Here is a 16,222-nt window from a genome sequence, read left to right on the forward strand (position 1 = left end):
ATATCAAGCAATGTATGGATTTTATTTATATTCCACTTTGGAAAAAGCCTAAAAACAGTGTCTCAGGCAACTGGGGAAACTGAACACTAACTGCATATTTGAGGAACTATTAAGAAAAAAACAGCTATTTAGGTGTGACACTACAAACAAAGCTAGTGGAGGTGATGGAATTCCAGTGCAGCGATTTCAAATCCTGAAAGATGATGCTGTGAAAGTGCTGCACTCAACATGCCAGCAAATGTGGAAAACTCGGCAGTGGCCGCAGGACTGAAAAGGTCAGTTTTCATTCCAATCCCTAAGACAGGCAAGGCCAAAGAATGCTCAAACTACCACACAATTACATTAATCTCACACACTAGTAAAGTAATGCTCAAAATTCTCCAAGCCAGGCTTCAGCAATACATGAACCAGGAACTTCAGATGTTCAAGCTGGTTTTAGAAAAGGCAGAGGAGAACCAGAGATCAAATTGCCAACATCCGCTGGATGATGGAAAAAGCAAGAGAGTTCCAGAAAAACATCTTTTTCTGCTTTACTGATTATGCCAAAGCCTTTGACTGTGTGGATCACAATCAACTGTGGAAAATTCTGAAAGAGATGGGAACACCAGACCACCTGACCTGCCTCTTGAGAAACCTGTATGCAGGTCAGGAAGCAACAGTTAGAACTGGACATGGAACAACAGACTGGTTCCAAATAGGAAAAGGAATACATCAAGGCTGTATATTGTCACCCTGCTTATTTAACTTATATGTAGAGTACATCACGAGAAACGCCGGGCTGGAAGAAGTAAAAGGTGGAATCAAGACTGCTGGGAGAATATCAATAACCTCAGATATGCAGATGACATCACCCTTATGGCAGAAAGTGAAGAAGAACTAAAGAGCCTCTTAATGAAAGTTAAAGAGGAGAGTGAAAAAGTTGGCTTAAAGCTCGGCATTCAGAAAACTAAGATCATGGCATCCGGTCCCATCACTTCATGGCAAATAGATGAAACAGTGGCAACAGTGGCTGACTTTATTTTTAGGGGCTCCAAAATCACGGCAGATGGTGATTGCAACCATGAAATTAAAAGACACTTACTCCTTGGAAGGAAAGTTATGACTGACCTAGATAGCATATTGAAAAGCAGAGACATTACTTTGCCGACTAAGGTCCGTCTAGTCAAGGCTATGGTTTTTCCGGTAGTCATGTCTGGATATGACAGTTGGACTATAAAGAAAGCTGAGTGCCAAAGAATTGATGCTTTTGAACTGTGGTGTTGAAGAAGACTCTTGAGAGTCCCTTGGACTTCAAGATCCAACCAGTCCATCCTAAAGGAGATCAGTCCTGGGTGTTCATTGGAAGGACTGATGTTGAAGCTGAAACTCCAATACTTTGGCCACATCATGCAAAGAGCAGACTCATTTGAAAAGACCCTGGTGCTGGGAAAGATTGAGGGCAGGAGGAGAAGGGGACAACAGAGGATGAGATGGTTGGATGGCATCACCGACTCAATGGACATGAGTTTAGGTGAACTCCGGGAGTTAGTGATAGACAGGGAGGCCTGGCGTGCTGCGGTTCATAGGGTCGCAAAGAGTCTGACACGACTGAGAGATTGAACTGAACTGAATAATGTGGTCCTTTTTTTTTAAAAGAATGCTTGGGGACTTCCTTGGTGGTCCAGTGGTTAAGACTTCACCTTCCAAAGAAGGGTGTACGGTTTCGATCCCTGGCTGGGGAGCTGAGATCCCACATGCTACATGGTCAAAAAACCCAAAAACATAAAACAGAACAAATATTGTAACAAATTCAATAAAGACTTTTAAAAATGATGAGCATTAAAAAATTTTTTTAAAAGAATGTATTTTAGAGATATGCATTTTTGTATGAAATGATTTAATGCCTGAGATTTGCTTTAAAATAAGCCAGGGGGTGGGGGCTGGGAGCAGGTGGGAGGAGAGCTAGAATAAGATGGAATGTGAGTGGCGAGTGTTTGAATAAAAAAGTTAAGCAATGGAAACATAATACCTGTCATCCAAAATGTTTACAGCCATTAAACAAAAGCATCAGGAAATTAGACCACAGATACTAGGCAGGCCAACAAGTTTGTTTAGGTTTTTCCATACCATCCTGCAGAAAAGCCAAATTTACGGAAAACCCGAATGAACTCTTTTGGCTGACCCAGTACAGCCTGTGGTTTGGCTCTCGACATCTGCACTGGATTTTTTCCAGCGTGCCATGGTGGTCAGGATCAACTGGAAAGCCCGACACCCAGGAAACAGGAACGCCTCCCCTTAAGGAGGCTGTGGGTTCACAGATGTGGGGGCGGAGGAAAATGCAGTCCAAAGACAGCCCCAGTGCAAATGGTCAGCAGCTATCCCGAAGGCTCCTGGGGTCCAGAAGGTTTTTGAGCATCAGATTCTTTTGTAAGAGGTGAAACGGGATTGAGAGAGTAAATGAGAGCAGTAGGAACAGCTCAGTCACATGGACAGAATGACAGTACAGAGTGGCCTACGGCCTGGTACGCCTAGGGCTGACAGCCCGAAAGAGCCAGGGGGAGATTGTGTTTAATGAGGAGTGTTCCGTAACAAAGAAGCTCAAATGAGAATAAAACTCAAACACACAAAACCAAACCAAGTCCAGACTCACAGAGAACAGGTCAGTGGTTGTCAGAGGGAAGAAGGGTTATTAGGAGGGTTACGAAATGGCTAAAGGGGATCCAGAGGTACAAAATTCCAGACATAACTAAGTTATGAGGGTGCACCGTCATGGAGAACATGGTTATAACACTGTGCTAACCCTGTTAGGTGACAGAGGCAACTAGACTTATTTTGGTGATCACTTTACAATGTATGCAAATGCGGGGTCATTAAGGGCACACATGAGACTAATATGTCAAATGCACTTCGATTTTGAACATTTATAATAACTGAAAAACATCTGACACCCCACATAGCCCTGGGGCCTGTCTTTGGGTGTCCCTCCATGAGAGCGTTTCCCTAGAGGCAAGAAATTGAGTCTGAATTTGATCCTGGTGACATAATGTGTGACTTAAATGACCAAACTTAGGTCGCCCTTTCCAACAGGCTCTTTTTTACACATTCGTTCTTTGATGACAAACCACCTGTGAGTTACATTTTCTAGGACAATATTGCTAATACTAAAACCACACATTGTGCCTTCATTTTACACAATATTTGTTACAGATAATTTGAAAAATAAAGAAAAATGTAGAGGAAGAGGTTAAGCATTAACCACCTCATCTTTCAGGCACGGCCGGTAACATGTTTTGTCTTCACTTCCAGTCTTTTCTATTGAATGACTCTGATGCTCCCCCATCTCTCTGTTTGCTCCTCCTGTTTTCCAGATATTGGATATCTGAGATATTAGTAGATATCTAGTCTGGTCTGGTCCTCTCACTTCTGTGTATTTTTTCTCTCCAATCCTCCATCTGTCTTTCTGTTTCATTTTATAGTCACTTCCTTAAACTGTTCTTCTAACTCTGTTTGTGGTTTTGTTTTTTCATTTCTGTCCTGATCGTCATTCCATGAGCTCTTTGCTTATTCTCTGGAATTTAAAAAATGCTTGTTTTATTGCTGTGACATCTCTTCTCTTTCTGAAGATACCAATGAATTTTTTTTCCTGGAAAAGTTCTTCTCCCGCAGTGATGTTTCATGTTTTTCCCTCTTTGTATTTACTTGTAGTCACATTAGAAACTTCCCTTAAATATTTGGTAAGCCTTTTCTGCACACTCTCCCAAGACGGAAACACTAAAAACTGGTTGAAACTTCTCTGATATTGAGGGCTTCCTGACAGTTCTCTACAGGGACTCTGCTGGGTCCTTTCATTGAGGATTCCTCCCTCCCACTAAATATCAGTATATTCTAGTCTCTTCTCCCAGCCTGTTTAGATTTTTCTAAAAGGCCCTCCAACTCTTCCAGGAAAAGGTATAAGGCTGAGAGCCCAAGCAGAGGAAGACAACCAAGAGTTTCAACATTCAGTAACCTTTCGCTCTTGATTTTAGGATTTCAGTCCCCACCCTCAACGGTGCCTGGTGTCTCTTGGAGCAGAGACCCTCTATGGGGACTTCCCTAGTGACTCAGTAGGTAAAAAATCCGCCTGCAATGCAGAAGATACAGGAAACGTGGGTTCGATCCCTGGGTTGGGAAGATCCCCCGGAGAAGGAAAATGGCTACACACGCCAGTATTCTTGACTGGAGAAGCCTACGGACAGAGGAGCCTGGCGGGCTACAGCCCACGGAGTCGCAAAGAGTCGGACAAGACTGAGCGATCAAGCGTGTGCAGCAGAGAATACACCTCCAGTTCTGCCCGAGTGGTGAAGGGACAGTGCCCCGGTGTTTGGAAAGAGGACAGAACTGGACGTTCTAGCTGCTTCTTAAACAGACTCCTGCTCAATCCTTGTCTTCAGCTCCCTCTTTCCCGCAGTCCCAGAGGTAGCTGGTGCTGGCCACTCTTCACCTTCCTGAAAGAGTCCGCAGTGTAAACTAGGTGGCTTCTCAGTTTTCCCTGCAGTCAGCTTAAGCAGCCTTGAGTAACCACCACCTCTCAACTCGCTTTTGGTTCCTAATTGTACTGCTGCAATTTCCCTTCCTGCTGCTCTTCCCGCCCACCGCCCCCCCCCCCCCCCCCCACCCCCACCCCTCGGACTTAAGCCCTGAAAAAAAAAAAAAAGAAATCATTCTGGAGTCATTCTGATTGTATGAAAAGAGGAAGTTTCAATATGTATCCAGTCAGCCCTAACTGGGAATCTCAGAGTTTTGATTTTTATATTTTTCTAAATTTAAAAATATTTGAGATCATTATGTACATTGATACATCCCTAATTCTTCACATTTTCAAGAAATCAGGCCCTCAAGCCTATAGCCACTTTTGTTTAGGAAGGAGGACTTTCTTCCCCTCAAATCAGCCTTCTAGAAAATCTCTTTTTTAAGTTTTGAAAGGCACCCACCCCACTCCAGTACTCTTGCCTGGAAAATCCCATGGATGGAGGAGCGTGGTGGGCTGCAGTCCATGCTAAGGGTCAGACACGACTGAGCGACTTCCCTTTCACTTTTCACTTTCGTGCATTGGAGAAGGAAATGGCAACCCACTCCAGTGTTCTTGCCTGGAGAATCCCAGGGACGGGGGAGCCTGGTGGGCTGCCGTCTATGGGGTCGCCCAGAGTCGGATGCGACTGAAGTGACTTAGCAGCAGCTAAGTGGGCAACCTAAAGGCATAGACTAGTCACTTGACTCATTAGCTCCACCTCGTGGTCTCTGGGGGAGTAGGCGCATGGGCCAAAGAAATCAGACTGGACCTGGACTTTATCATAGTAAGTGAAGTTTAAGTCAAACAGAGAAAGATAAATATCATATTATACCGCTCACATGTAGAATCCAACTTTTAAAAAATGACACACAAGAACTTATAAAACAGAAACAGACATATATATCAAAAACAAACATGGTTAACAGAAGGGAAACATGGTGATCAGGAGCTTGGGATTAACATGCATATAGTACTATACATAAAACAGATAACCAAGAAGGACCTACTGTATGGCACAGGGAACTCTACTCAGTATTCTGAAACGACTGCTATGGGGAAAAGGTCTGAAACAGAATGAATATATGTATAACTGAATCACTTTGTTGTATACCTGAAACAAACACAGCATTGTAAAATCAACTATACTCCAAAAAAAAATGTTTAAGAAAAATTTAAAATAAAGTCAAGAGATCGTATGGCAACGAAATGATCAGAATTTTTAAAACAATTGTTGGGTCTTCAAACCCAAACCTCGTAGCTACATCCTACACCTCGAATCACGATCAGCAGCGACTTCCGCATTATTAAGTCTGATGGTCACTGCTTACCATGTTCTTTCTAACAGTTGTTTCTCTGGGCTTCACTAAGGTCCTCCTCTACTCTTTCTCCTAGCACACTGACCACTCCTTCTCAGGCTCCTTTCTCCTACTTGTCCAGCCCCCTAATTAGGTGTCAGACCGCTAAATACTGGAAGATGCAGGAAGAGTCCCGGACTATTTGCCTCAGTCTCTTCTCACCAGACGATCGCCCCAACTCTCACAGATCTAAATGCCATCTATAAACAAACCACTCCCAAATTTCTATTCCTTCTGAACTCATAACCAGCTGCCATGACAGCTCTACTTCAATGTCTAATAGGCACTTTTTTTAAACTCAGTATGGCCAAAACAACTTGATTCCCAACTGTTCTTCTCTAAACTTCTGCACCTCACTAAACAGGACCTTTATCAACACAGTTGCTGAAGCCCAAAATCCAGGAGTCATCCTCAAATTTCCTCATGTCTCACTTCACATTGACATAGCAGCAAGTCTAGCTGGTCCTGCACACAAAATATACCCCAAGTTTGCTCACTTCCCCAAGCTCTACCCTCAGTTATCTGCTACTCGGCTCCCTGCAACACTTTCCTGATGGCCTCCGGACCTTTATCTCTCTCTCCCTCCCCCCGACCCTTTCTCTCCACAATCCATTCTTCATTATTATAGCACCAGCTGTCTTCCTAAAGTACAAACCATAGCCTGTCATTTCCCTGCATGAAACCAAATGGCTTCTCTTTTATTCCTAAGAACAAAATCCAGACTTACCAACTATGACCTTTAAGACACTACCGTATATCTCCTCACATCTTATCCTTTACTTATCTGACCTCCCCACCTGCCACCCATTCCCTTGCTCAGCTGGCTCCACTTGCATTGGCCTTTACCTTATCACTCTCTCCCTGACTCTCATCTCACTAGTTATCAGCAGTACTTCTGAGATAAGCATGTTCTTTGACTTGCTACATGTAGATAAACCTACTACAAGTTATTAAAAATAACAAGATAGGTGTCATACAATAGTTAGATATCTGTAAACATTCTAAATGCACCACACTGTCAGCTTCAATTAAATATTCACCGACTACCTTCCACGAATAAGGCAGTGTGAGATATGAAGTATAGGGCCCTTCCCTAACTTTCTTAAATAAAGTTTCTCCAACTCCTGGCCTGGTCATATTGACACCAGTGCTCAAAAAGCACTGCTAGGACTTTGCTAAAGACTCTAACGTGTTCTCTCTCCCAGCCCATCACTATCATAGCCATATTTTATATACATGCTGTGTATAGAATGTGAGCCCATATAAGGGGCTCACCTGCAGATGTCTACAGCGTGTTTGAGTCCTGGGCCTGAGGTTAACTCTGGTACCCTTCTCTCTCAAGCTCTGTCCACTCCACAGTGTTCTTGGAAGCACACATCCTCAGCCACCAATCCAGCACAAGCTGCCTTCACTGTCCACTGACCATGACCCATCAGTTCCACGTGGGCTCCTAGGGCCATTTGCTGTGCTCTCTCTCTGCCTCTGAAGGGAACAGAACGTGCCGTGCCACGAGGACACTTAAAGACAGACAAGGTCCGCCTCAGCCTTGACAAGCAGGAACTGACCCAGTTTCTCTCGCCAACAGTAAAGGCATGAATATAAGGTGGCTGCTCATTAGAACTGGGACCGTGGAGCAGAGAAAAGATCTACCTGTGAGCCTCTGCTTCTTCATCTATAAAAATGAGCCAGCTAGCCAAGATAAACCTTGCCCACCATCACAGGAGTCCCCCGCAGCTACACTCTCCAACTGGTCTAACTGCAGGCTGGGGCAGTTTCTAATGCGGACATTAAAGCATTTGATCCTGTACCTGAATCTTATCACTTCTGCCCTAAAAGTTTACAATGATATGCTTTGGGTTGGTTTTCTGTCCAGTCCTTTTGCTGGGTAATCACCCTGTCCTTTTCATCTAAAGACTTATGCCCTTTGGTTTAGGGAAACTTTCTTGTATTGCTTCTTTCATAATTTCCTTTTCTCAGTTTTCTCTGTCCTTTCAATCATAACTCTTATTAGTCAGACGCTGAACCTTCGAGATGAATCCTCTACGTCTTTTATCCTTCTTCCACATTTTCAGTATTTTCGCATTTTTGTTCTACTTTCCAGCTACATTTTTTTTACAATACTTCCCAAGATTTCCTCAGCCTCATTTTCCAACTGTGCTCTTCAATTTTATTTTAGCAACCACACTTTAACTTCAAAGAGCTCTAATTATTATTCAATTGCTCTTTTCTCACAACATACTGTTCTTAATCAGATGTTACATCTCAAACACTCAGAGAACTCTAGCTAGCTCCCCCTCTAAGATTCTAGTAAGAATCTCTTTCAAACTTTCTTTTTTTTTTTTTTTTTTCATTTAATTCACATACTTGGATTTACCATGTGTTCTTTTTACATGTTCAGGAAAGAGGTCAGTCCACATGTCTGACCCTGCCCATCTAGGAAGAAGGAAACCTAAGTGAAGTGAAGTGAAGGTCGCTCAGTCGTGCCCGACTCTGTGCGACTCCGTGGACTATACAGTCCATGGAATCCTCCAGGCCAGAATACTGGAGTGGATAGCTGTTCCCTTCTCCTGGGGATCTTTCCAACCCAGGGATCGAACCCAGGTCTAACCACATTGCAGGCAGATTCTTTACCAGCTGAGCCACCAGAGAAGCCCAATACCACAAGCAAATAGGCAATAACCAATTAGTTTTTGGTTAATGACAACAAAGAAAGTACCTAGGTGCACAATGAGGGAGCCAGCTTACCTTCATGGAGTCAGAGTATAAAATATATTCCCTGAGCACAGGTAGAAAGTCCTCCGTCATGTCATCGGTCAGTTCCTCCAAGGCTGTAGAGCAGTTGCCGATGCAGGCTGACACACCCTCCAGGGGCTCGGCCAGCTCCGCCTCTAGGGCGCTCCATGTGGAGTACACGGGCCCGTATTCTCTCAGCTCTACAAGGTACTCTAAAAGGGGAAGAGAAACCAGTTGAGATCTGGCTGGGCAAGAAACTGTGGAAAATTATGAAAGAGACTGGAATACCAGACCACCTGACCTGCCTCTTGAGAAATCTGTATGCAGGTCAGGAAGCAACAGTTAGAACTGGATATGGAACAACAGACTGGTTCCAAATAGGAAAAGGAGTACGTCAAGGCTGTATATTGTTACTCTGCTTATTTAACTTATATGCAGAGTACATCATGACAAACGCTGGGCTGGAAGAAGCACAAGCTGCAATCAAGATTGCCGGGAGAAATATCAATAACCTCAGATATGCAGATGACACCACCCTTATGGCAGAAAGCGAAGAAGAACTAAAGAGCCTCTTGATGAAAGTGAAAGAGGAGAGTGAAAAAGTTGGCTTAAAGCTCAACATTCAGAAAACGAAGATCATGGCATCTGGTCCCATCACTTCATGGCAAATAGATGGGGAAACAGTAGAAACAGTGGCCGACTTTATTTTGGGGGGCTCCAAGGTCACTGCAGATGCTGACTGCAGCCATGAAATTAAAAGATGCTTGCTCCTTGGAAGGAAAGTTATGACCAACCTAGATAGCATATTCAAAAGCAGAGACATTACTTTGTCAACAAAGGTCTATCTAGCTAAGGCTATGGTTTTTCCAGTAGCCATGTATGGATATGAAAGTTGTACTATAAAAAAAGCTGAGTGCCGAAGAATTGATGCTTTTGAACTATAGTGTTGAAGAAGACTCTTGAGAGTCTCTTGGACTGCAAGAAGATCCAACCAGTCCATCCTAAAGATCAGTCCTGAGTGTTCACTGGAAGGACTGATGTTGAAGCTGAAATGCCAATACTTTGGCCACCTGATGTGAAGAGCTGACTCATTTGAAAAGACCCTGATGCTGGGAAAGATTGAGGGCAGGAGGAGAAGGGGACAACAGAGGATAAGATGGTTGGATGGCATCACCGACTCAACAGACATGAGTTTGGGTAAACTCTGGGAGTTGGTGATAGACAGGGAGGCCTGGCGTGCTGCAGTCCATGGGGTCGCAAAGAGTCAGACACAACTGAGCAATTGAACTGAACTGAAAGGGGGAAGAGAAAAACCAGCTGAGATCTGGCTGGGCAGTAATCGCTGGTATTACTGACTCAGTAACTATTGCAGCAAAGAGCTCTCTGAGCATGTTTCCCTTTAAACACAGCACTGATGGTAACAGAATATTTTTTACAATCTCTGTAAGCTGATGTTGTAGCTAACATCACAACATCAGTCAACTCCACTCCATAATGGAAATGTCATGCCTCTGGATAATGGGAGCCCCCAAGCCTTCAGGGGGAAAGTGCTGGGAGTGACATCCACTAAATATCTTCCAAAAAACTTACTCACCTACTCCTACAGTGAAGCAATATTTTGACAGGCCATGGAAGCAGAGTTTCATATAGGTTTAGGGGGATGTTTTCAAAAGGGAAAAAAAAAGAAAATCAGTCACAATGGAAAACCAATCGAATTTTAGGAAATACTTGATATAAGAAAGTGTGGGCTTACATAGGCAGACTCTCTTTCTCACTCAGGGGTCACCGCAACACCTTGGGCCCATCAGAATTTACCCCACATGATCTTTAGGTGTGGATGGTACCTAAAGCCATCTCTAAAACCTGCAGGCCCACATAAGACCAGCAGCAGGTAAAGGAGAATTAAAACACAGGGGAAAATATTATTTCTCCTCACAAAGAAAATCTGGCCATCAATTGTCACCAGGATTCTTGCCATTACGATAAAACGTTGCTGCCATTTTTCAATAACCAATGGACTGCAGCTACCGGGGAATCCTTTCCTACGTTTCACATCACATGCCAGCATGATCACACATAGTGTTTGGGTGTGTTTGGCCTACACGTGTGTAAGAAGACAAAAGGCCCCCACATTCTGGGATACAGAAAAGCAAGTGGCCAAGAGAGGGGTGGGGATGAAGCAGCGGCAGCAACCAGGAAGGTTAAAGAAAGGCCTGGAACTCTCAGGAAGAGTGGGCTTGAAATGAAGCCAAGGCGAGGCAGGTGAGTCAATTTCAAGTCTGAAACCTCCTTAGGATCAGAACTTTGGCAAACACAGGCTGTCCTTCTCAATCACCTTTCTGCCAGAAAAGATACTCGTTTAATTTTTAAATGATCGTCGCTATAGATGAGAGAGAGGATGGCATCCAACCATCTCATCCTCTGGCGATGGAAGAAGGGAAATCAAGAGAGAAAACTAGAAAAGCCTAGTGGCTCAGAGTGGCTGTTTGTCGTGGGGAAATCAAACACAGGATGAAATGCAAGGCCAGGGATGGAGTACAAAATTCCCCTCTGGTCTCAACTACCTCCCCCGCTCCGTATATATACGTGTGTGTGTTGGTTTCACGAGGATAGTGTGGCCTGGTTCTGCCACCCCAGCATTTCAGCAGTTTGATTCTGCCTGGCACACACGAGTGCCATTTCTGCAAACATGGTTCGCGGGCCTGATCCAGACCTTGACACACAGCTCACCTATTTCTTCCTTGATGATCCGCTGGGCTATTCGATCGATGGTTCCCAGCTTGAGCGCAAACGTGTCTAAGTACTCGCCGATGGCTGCGAATTCAAGAGGCCGATTTCTCAGCTTGTAGCCGCCAGCGACATGCTTGACCGACTCGCCCACTCGAGTCAGCAATGCCATCCCTTGCTTCTTGTGGGCGTTCAGGTCCTAAGGATGACACACGAAGAGACAGACTCAAAGGGCTCACCCGCTCACACAGCCAGGATTCGGTAAGCCAATTCCTTTAGGAAATGGAGGACTCCGAAAATAAGGGACTGGGGATTCCCTGGTGGTCCGGTGGTTATAAGTCCACCTCCTGATGCAGGAGATGTGGGTTCAATGCCTGGCTGGGGAACTAAGCTCCTGTATGCTGCGGTACACCTAAGATGCAACACAGCCAAATAAATATGTATTTTTAATTATTAAAAAGCAAAAGAAAAGTAGCCGAGTTAGGTAAGGCGCTAACCACACACACACAGACACACACACGTCTCCTCCCGTGTCATCGCGGCTAACCACACACACACAGACACACACGTCTCCTCCCCTGTGTCATCGCGGCCACCGCGCTCACACCCCTGCTCCTGCACACCAGGTCTCTTTCTCCAGGGCTGGACTCCTTCCTTTCCAACAAGGGACACTGACCCTGCACACGTTTCTTTAAGCACAACTGTTGAAATACAACTTTTTTTTAAAGAGTCCCTTTCTCTTGTACAAAATATCCTAAATTGTCTTTAGGAGCAAAATTCAACAGCTGAGATTCATTCATTTATATCCAATCGAAGCCACATAAGGGACGTAGAGGGTGGGAGGCAGGACGCAGTGACAGGAAAGGCCGTGCGGCAAAACCCAGCCAGCGCTCTGCGATGCTAGAAATCAGGCCAGCGTTCGTTCTAGGGAGGAGGAGGGCGGGAGTGACTGGGACGGGGGCTTCCAGGGTGCTGGGGATTTTCTGTCTTGATACAGGTAATGGTCGCAAAGGGCGTGTTCATTTTCTGATCACCTATTGAGCTATGATTGGCGTACTTTTCTGGACGTGTGTTCTCCTTCAGTAACAAACCTGAAGACATTTTAAACATCAGTTCACCTTGCTTGGCCCACAAATAAAAACCACACATACACACAAAAAAAATACCTTCCTCCTTATTTTTCACACAAATTCCTAGTGACCAGGGATCCAAGCTTTCTCCTGCTTTGTCCCTTTATTCAGTAAAAATGATGAAACTTGAGGGCTTGCCTGGATGAAGAACCTGCAATTTGGGTGAAACGGTGTGTTGTACTTCTGGAGAACAGGGGGGAGTTTACTTTGTGTTTACTCTGGAAGAACTGTGCCTGAGGAGCAGTTCACCAGGAAATATTCATTTTTAAAAAAAGAACACAAGTTTGAACTGTGGAGGGAAGGCTTCCAGGGAAAAGAGAAGATGAATAAGAATGTCATCCAGGAGGTTGAGTGCCAACTGAGGTTTGGGAAAAAGGGGGAAAAAAATAAAAACAAATCGCAACACTGGCGGACTCTGGCATGTGGTCCTCACTGTCTGCAGAATGGCATCCCCCTAAGGTCTTTACGTCAGGTGACACTGTTTGTAAATATTTCTCAATATGGGATTTTGAAAAAGAAAACTGGAAAGTACCTGGACCTAAATATCCTTGCCAACGCGGGAGGAATTACCTATGGCCTCAACATGAGACTAGGAGGCATGAGCGTAAAGGGATGGGGGGTGGAAGACAGCTGGCACGAGAGTCTGAACACGAGCTCTCACTTCCGCAGACAGACAGAGTGGAGCACCTCGGGTTCTGGACCAGTTCTGCCAAGAGGGAAGTCCCGCGACTAGGCACGGGGTGGCCCCCTTGAGTCAGCTGCATCCCCCAGGTTTGGGGCTGTCATGTTCCCGCTGTCATTTGTTTCCAGGAATTTTTCTATTTCCCTTTTTATTTCCTCAGTAACCTTTTCGTTATTTAGAAATGTACTGCTTAATCTCATGTGTTTGTGTTTTTTACAGCTTTTTTTTTCCCCTGTAATTGATATCTAGTCTCATAGTATTGTGGCCAGAAAAGATGCCTGATGTGATTTCAATGATGCCTGATAATGATTTCAATTTTCTTAAATTTACTGAAGGGGAGATGGCCAACTTGACTCTGACTATGTAGAATCCAGCACCTGTGTTTGTCCTGACTCTGTCCCTGGCAAGTGCCTAGAAAATGCCCACCTGCTAGGAACTTGGCTGCAGGTAAGTAATGCTATATTCATTGGAAGGACGGAAGCTGAAGCTGAAGCTTAAGCTCCAATGCTTTGGCCATCTGGTATGAAGAGCTGACTCATTGGAAAAGACCCTGATGCTGGGAAAGATTGAGGGCAGGAGGAGAAGGGAACAACAGAGGATGAGATGGTTGAATGGCTTCACCGACTCAATGGACAGGGGTTTGGGTGGACTCCGGGAGTTGGTGATGGACAGGGAGGCCTGGCATGCTCCAGTTCATGGGGTTGCAAAGAGTTGGACACAACTGAGTGACTGAACTGAACTGAAGTAATGCTAAACTCCTCTTGGTCAGGTGGTCTGATACCCAGGAAAACTGTGGCCTCAGGAGCCACAAAGACCCAGTTTACACCCCAGTGATGCCAGCTGAACTCGAATACACACCCTGAGCTTCAGTCTCCTCACCCATGAAATGAGACTCTGAGCCAACACTCATGAAGTTCCCGTGAAAAATGTCCTTACCAAACCCTCAATGAACATTCTTGCCCTTTCATGCCCACTGTTATCAGAATGGCCTCATCCAGTAATATCGCTGGTAAGTGTTCAGGAAAACATCTCTACTTTTGGCAAGCGAAAATAGTCTAACTTCCTCAGCTGCTGCAGGGGGATAGTTCTCCCGAATTCTAACCCGGAAACCATGCCAGGGCAGATGAGCACCAAGAAAAAACACTAAAGACACAAACCCAGAGCAATTCTATGTCACCCACTCACTACAGGTGTGCCTTGGAGAGATCAGAACACCTTTCAAGGGAGCGTAGAAAGAATGCTGATTTGGGGGAGGAATAGAAAAGAGTCTGCCTTACCTTGGCAGTAAGGAAAACATTAAAGTGTTCATTGAAGGAGAGCACAGGGTGATCTGTAATTCTTTTCAGGAATTTATCCAAAGCTTTTCTTCTGGTCTCCACAAACTCTTCTGAAAATCGATCCACGACACCTTTCACCACAAACTTCTCAGGAAGTGGCTACAAAGACATGGAGAAAAATATTCAGAATAATTGATAGGCAGGTGCAAGGAAAAACTAGGCTAGCAAATAAGTCCTGGGACCCATCCATCAAGAATGGTCTTTCTTAAATCAGTTAGATCTTTATGTAGTCATCAGTATAAACAAGTCTGAGAAAACGCTGATGGAGTAAAATTACAACTACACTGTCAATTTCACAATAATAATAAAAAAATGAAACAGTAGAGCACAGTCTCTGGAACACCAAAAATAGTCAGGTAACATCTTCCAGTAAATCCAGTTGTTATCTTTACGCCACTTGATGCACAGGTGACAAAGTGGGAAAGTTAGCACAAGATAAGAAAGACAGGAAAGGAGCCAGACACAAGCCATGTTATTTAAATAGCTTCAGATTCTACTTCCAGTTCAAAGAATAAAAGAATTTGGTAAAAAAAAAAAAAAAAATAAACATATTAGGGAAACCCCTGTGTCTACAAAATACTCTATTTTCCAAAGCCCTTTTTTTCCATTTAGGTTTATGTTTAAAAGTTCTTAATGATATAACTTCCTTTACTCCTTACTTGAATTTCTCCATTGTTATTTACTTTCAGCCAACATTGTGGGCAATTTAATACTACCTGGCCGCCAAGGGATCTTTGAGCTTTAACCTATTTCCGTGGCAGCTTCATTCAAAGGCCTTCCTCATCACTGCCACCACAGGGAAAGAGAGTACCCACTAATGCATAATTTGGAAGTGTTTTGATTATGAAATATTAAAAGAACATTTACATTTTTAAAAGGTTAAGTGACCCAGTAGACATTTGTCCAAAGAAGACACACAAATGGCCAAAATGCACATGAAAAGATGCTCGACATTATTAGTCATTAGGGAAATACAAACCAAAATCACAGTGAGATACCACTTCACTAGGATGGTATCTCACTAGGATGACCATAATAGAGATGGAGAAAGACAGGAAAGGAAAAGAAACAAGTGCTGATGAGGAGACCAAAAAACTGGCACAAGCATTTAAGTCTGCGACCTCCTTAAATTCTGTAATATGTCTATAAAGAAATTTTTTTCAAGTTATAAACCCCTAAGTGCATGCGTGCACACACACACGTACACAAATGTTGAAATAAGATACATGAACAAGAACTTAAGCCCCCAAAGTAGAATCCTAAGCACTTAAGAGTAGGGAAAGCCAAGAAGCAACCCAGATTTTATAACAGAAGACACTTGAAATATTTAGGAATTGGCAATACCAGCACTCCTGGAAAAGAAGCACTTGGGTATGAGTGAATTCAACAGCCTCAACCTGAAGTGCTTTGGAAAGACCATGTTTTCGATCTCAAGAGTCAAGACTCTACTGGGTACCACCTTTGCCTCCACGCCTCAGTTTGCTACAGAGAACATCCCCGTGCCCAGAGCTAACCATTCCATCTGTGTCCATTAGTTCACTGTCTTGCACCTGTCCTCATCAATTATTTACACCTTCTCTGCCGTTTGTCTTCAACATCTGACCTAGCTCTATTCTCAGTCTACAAAAACATGGTTGGTTCTCATGCTACTGACCATGGGGGAAAAAAAAAAATCTATCTCTTAACCTTATATCTTCTCCATCTCCTTCCTGTCTCATTCAACCTTTTTG

The 16,222-nt window shown here is 44.0% G+C and overlaps 1 protein-coding gene across 7 annotated transcripts in view; it reads right to left on the reverse strand.

Moving 5' to 3' along the window:
• SNX30 (sorting nexin family member 30) overlaps positions 1-16,222 on the reverse strand; it is a 109,191-nt gene that overhangs the window by 20,987 nt on the left and 71,982 nt on the right. For all 7 annotated transcript variants that reach the window (XM_042242884.2, XM_042242883.2, XM_042242882.2 and 4 more), the window contains 3 exons: positions 14,433-14,591; positions 11,347-11,542; positions 8,629-8,828 (listed from right to left, as the gene is read on the reverse strand). In XM_042242884.2, coding sequence (XP_042098818.1) covers positions 8,629-8,828; positions 11,347-11,542; positions 14,433-14,591 — 555 coding nt within the window. The remainder of the gene's footprint in view (positions 1-8,628; positions 8,829-11,346; positions 11,543-14,432; positions 14,592-16,222) is intronic.

The sequence above is a fragment of the Ovis aries genome, chromosome 2, assembly GCF_016772045.2.
Source record: "Ovis aries strain OAR_USU_Benz2616 breed Rambouillet chromosome 2, ARS-UI_Ramb_v3.0, whole genome shotgun sequence".
NCBI lineage: Eukaryota > Metazoa > Chordata > Mammalia > Artiodactyla > Bovidae > Ovis > Ovis aries.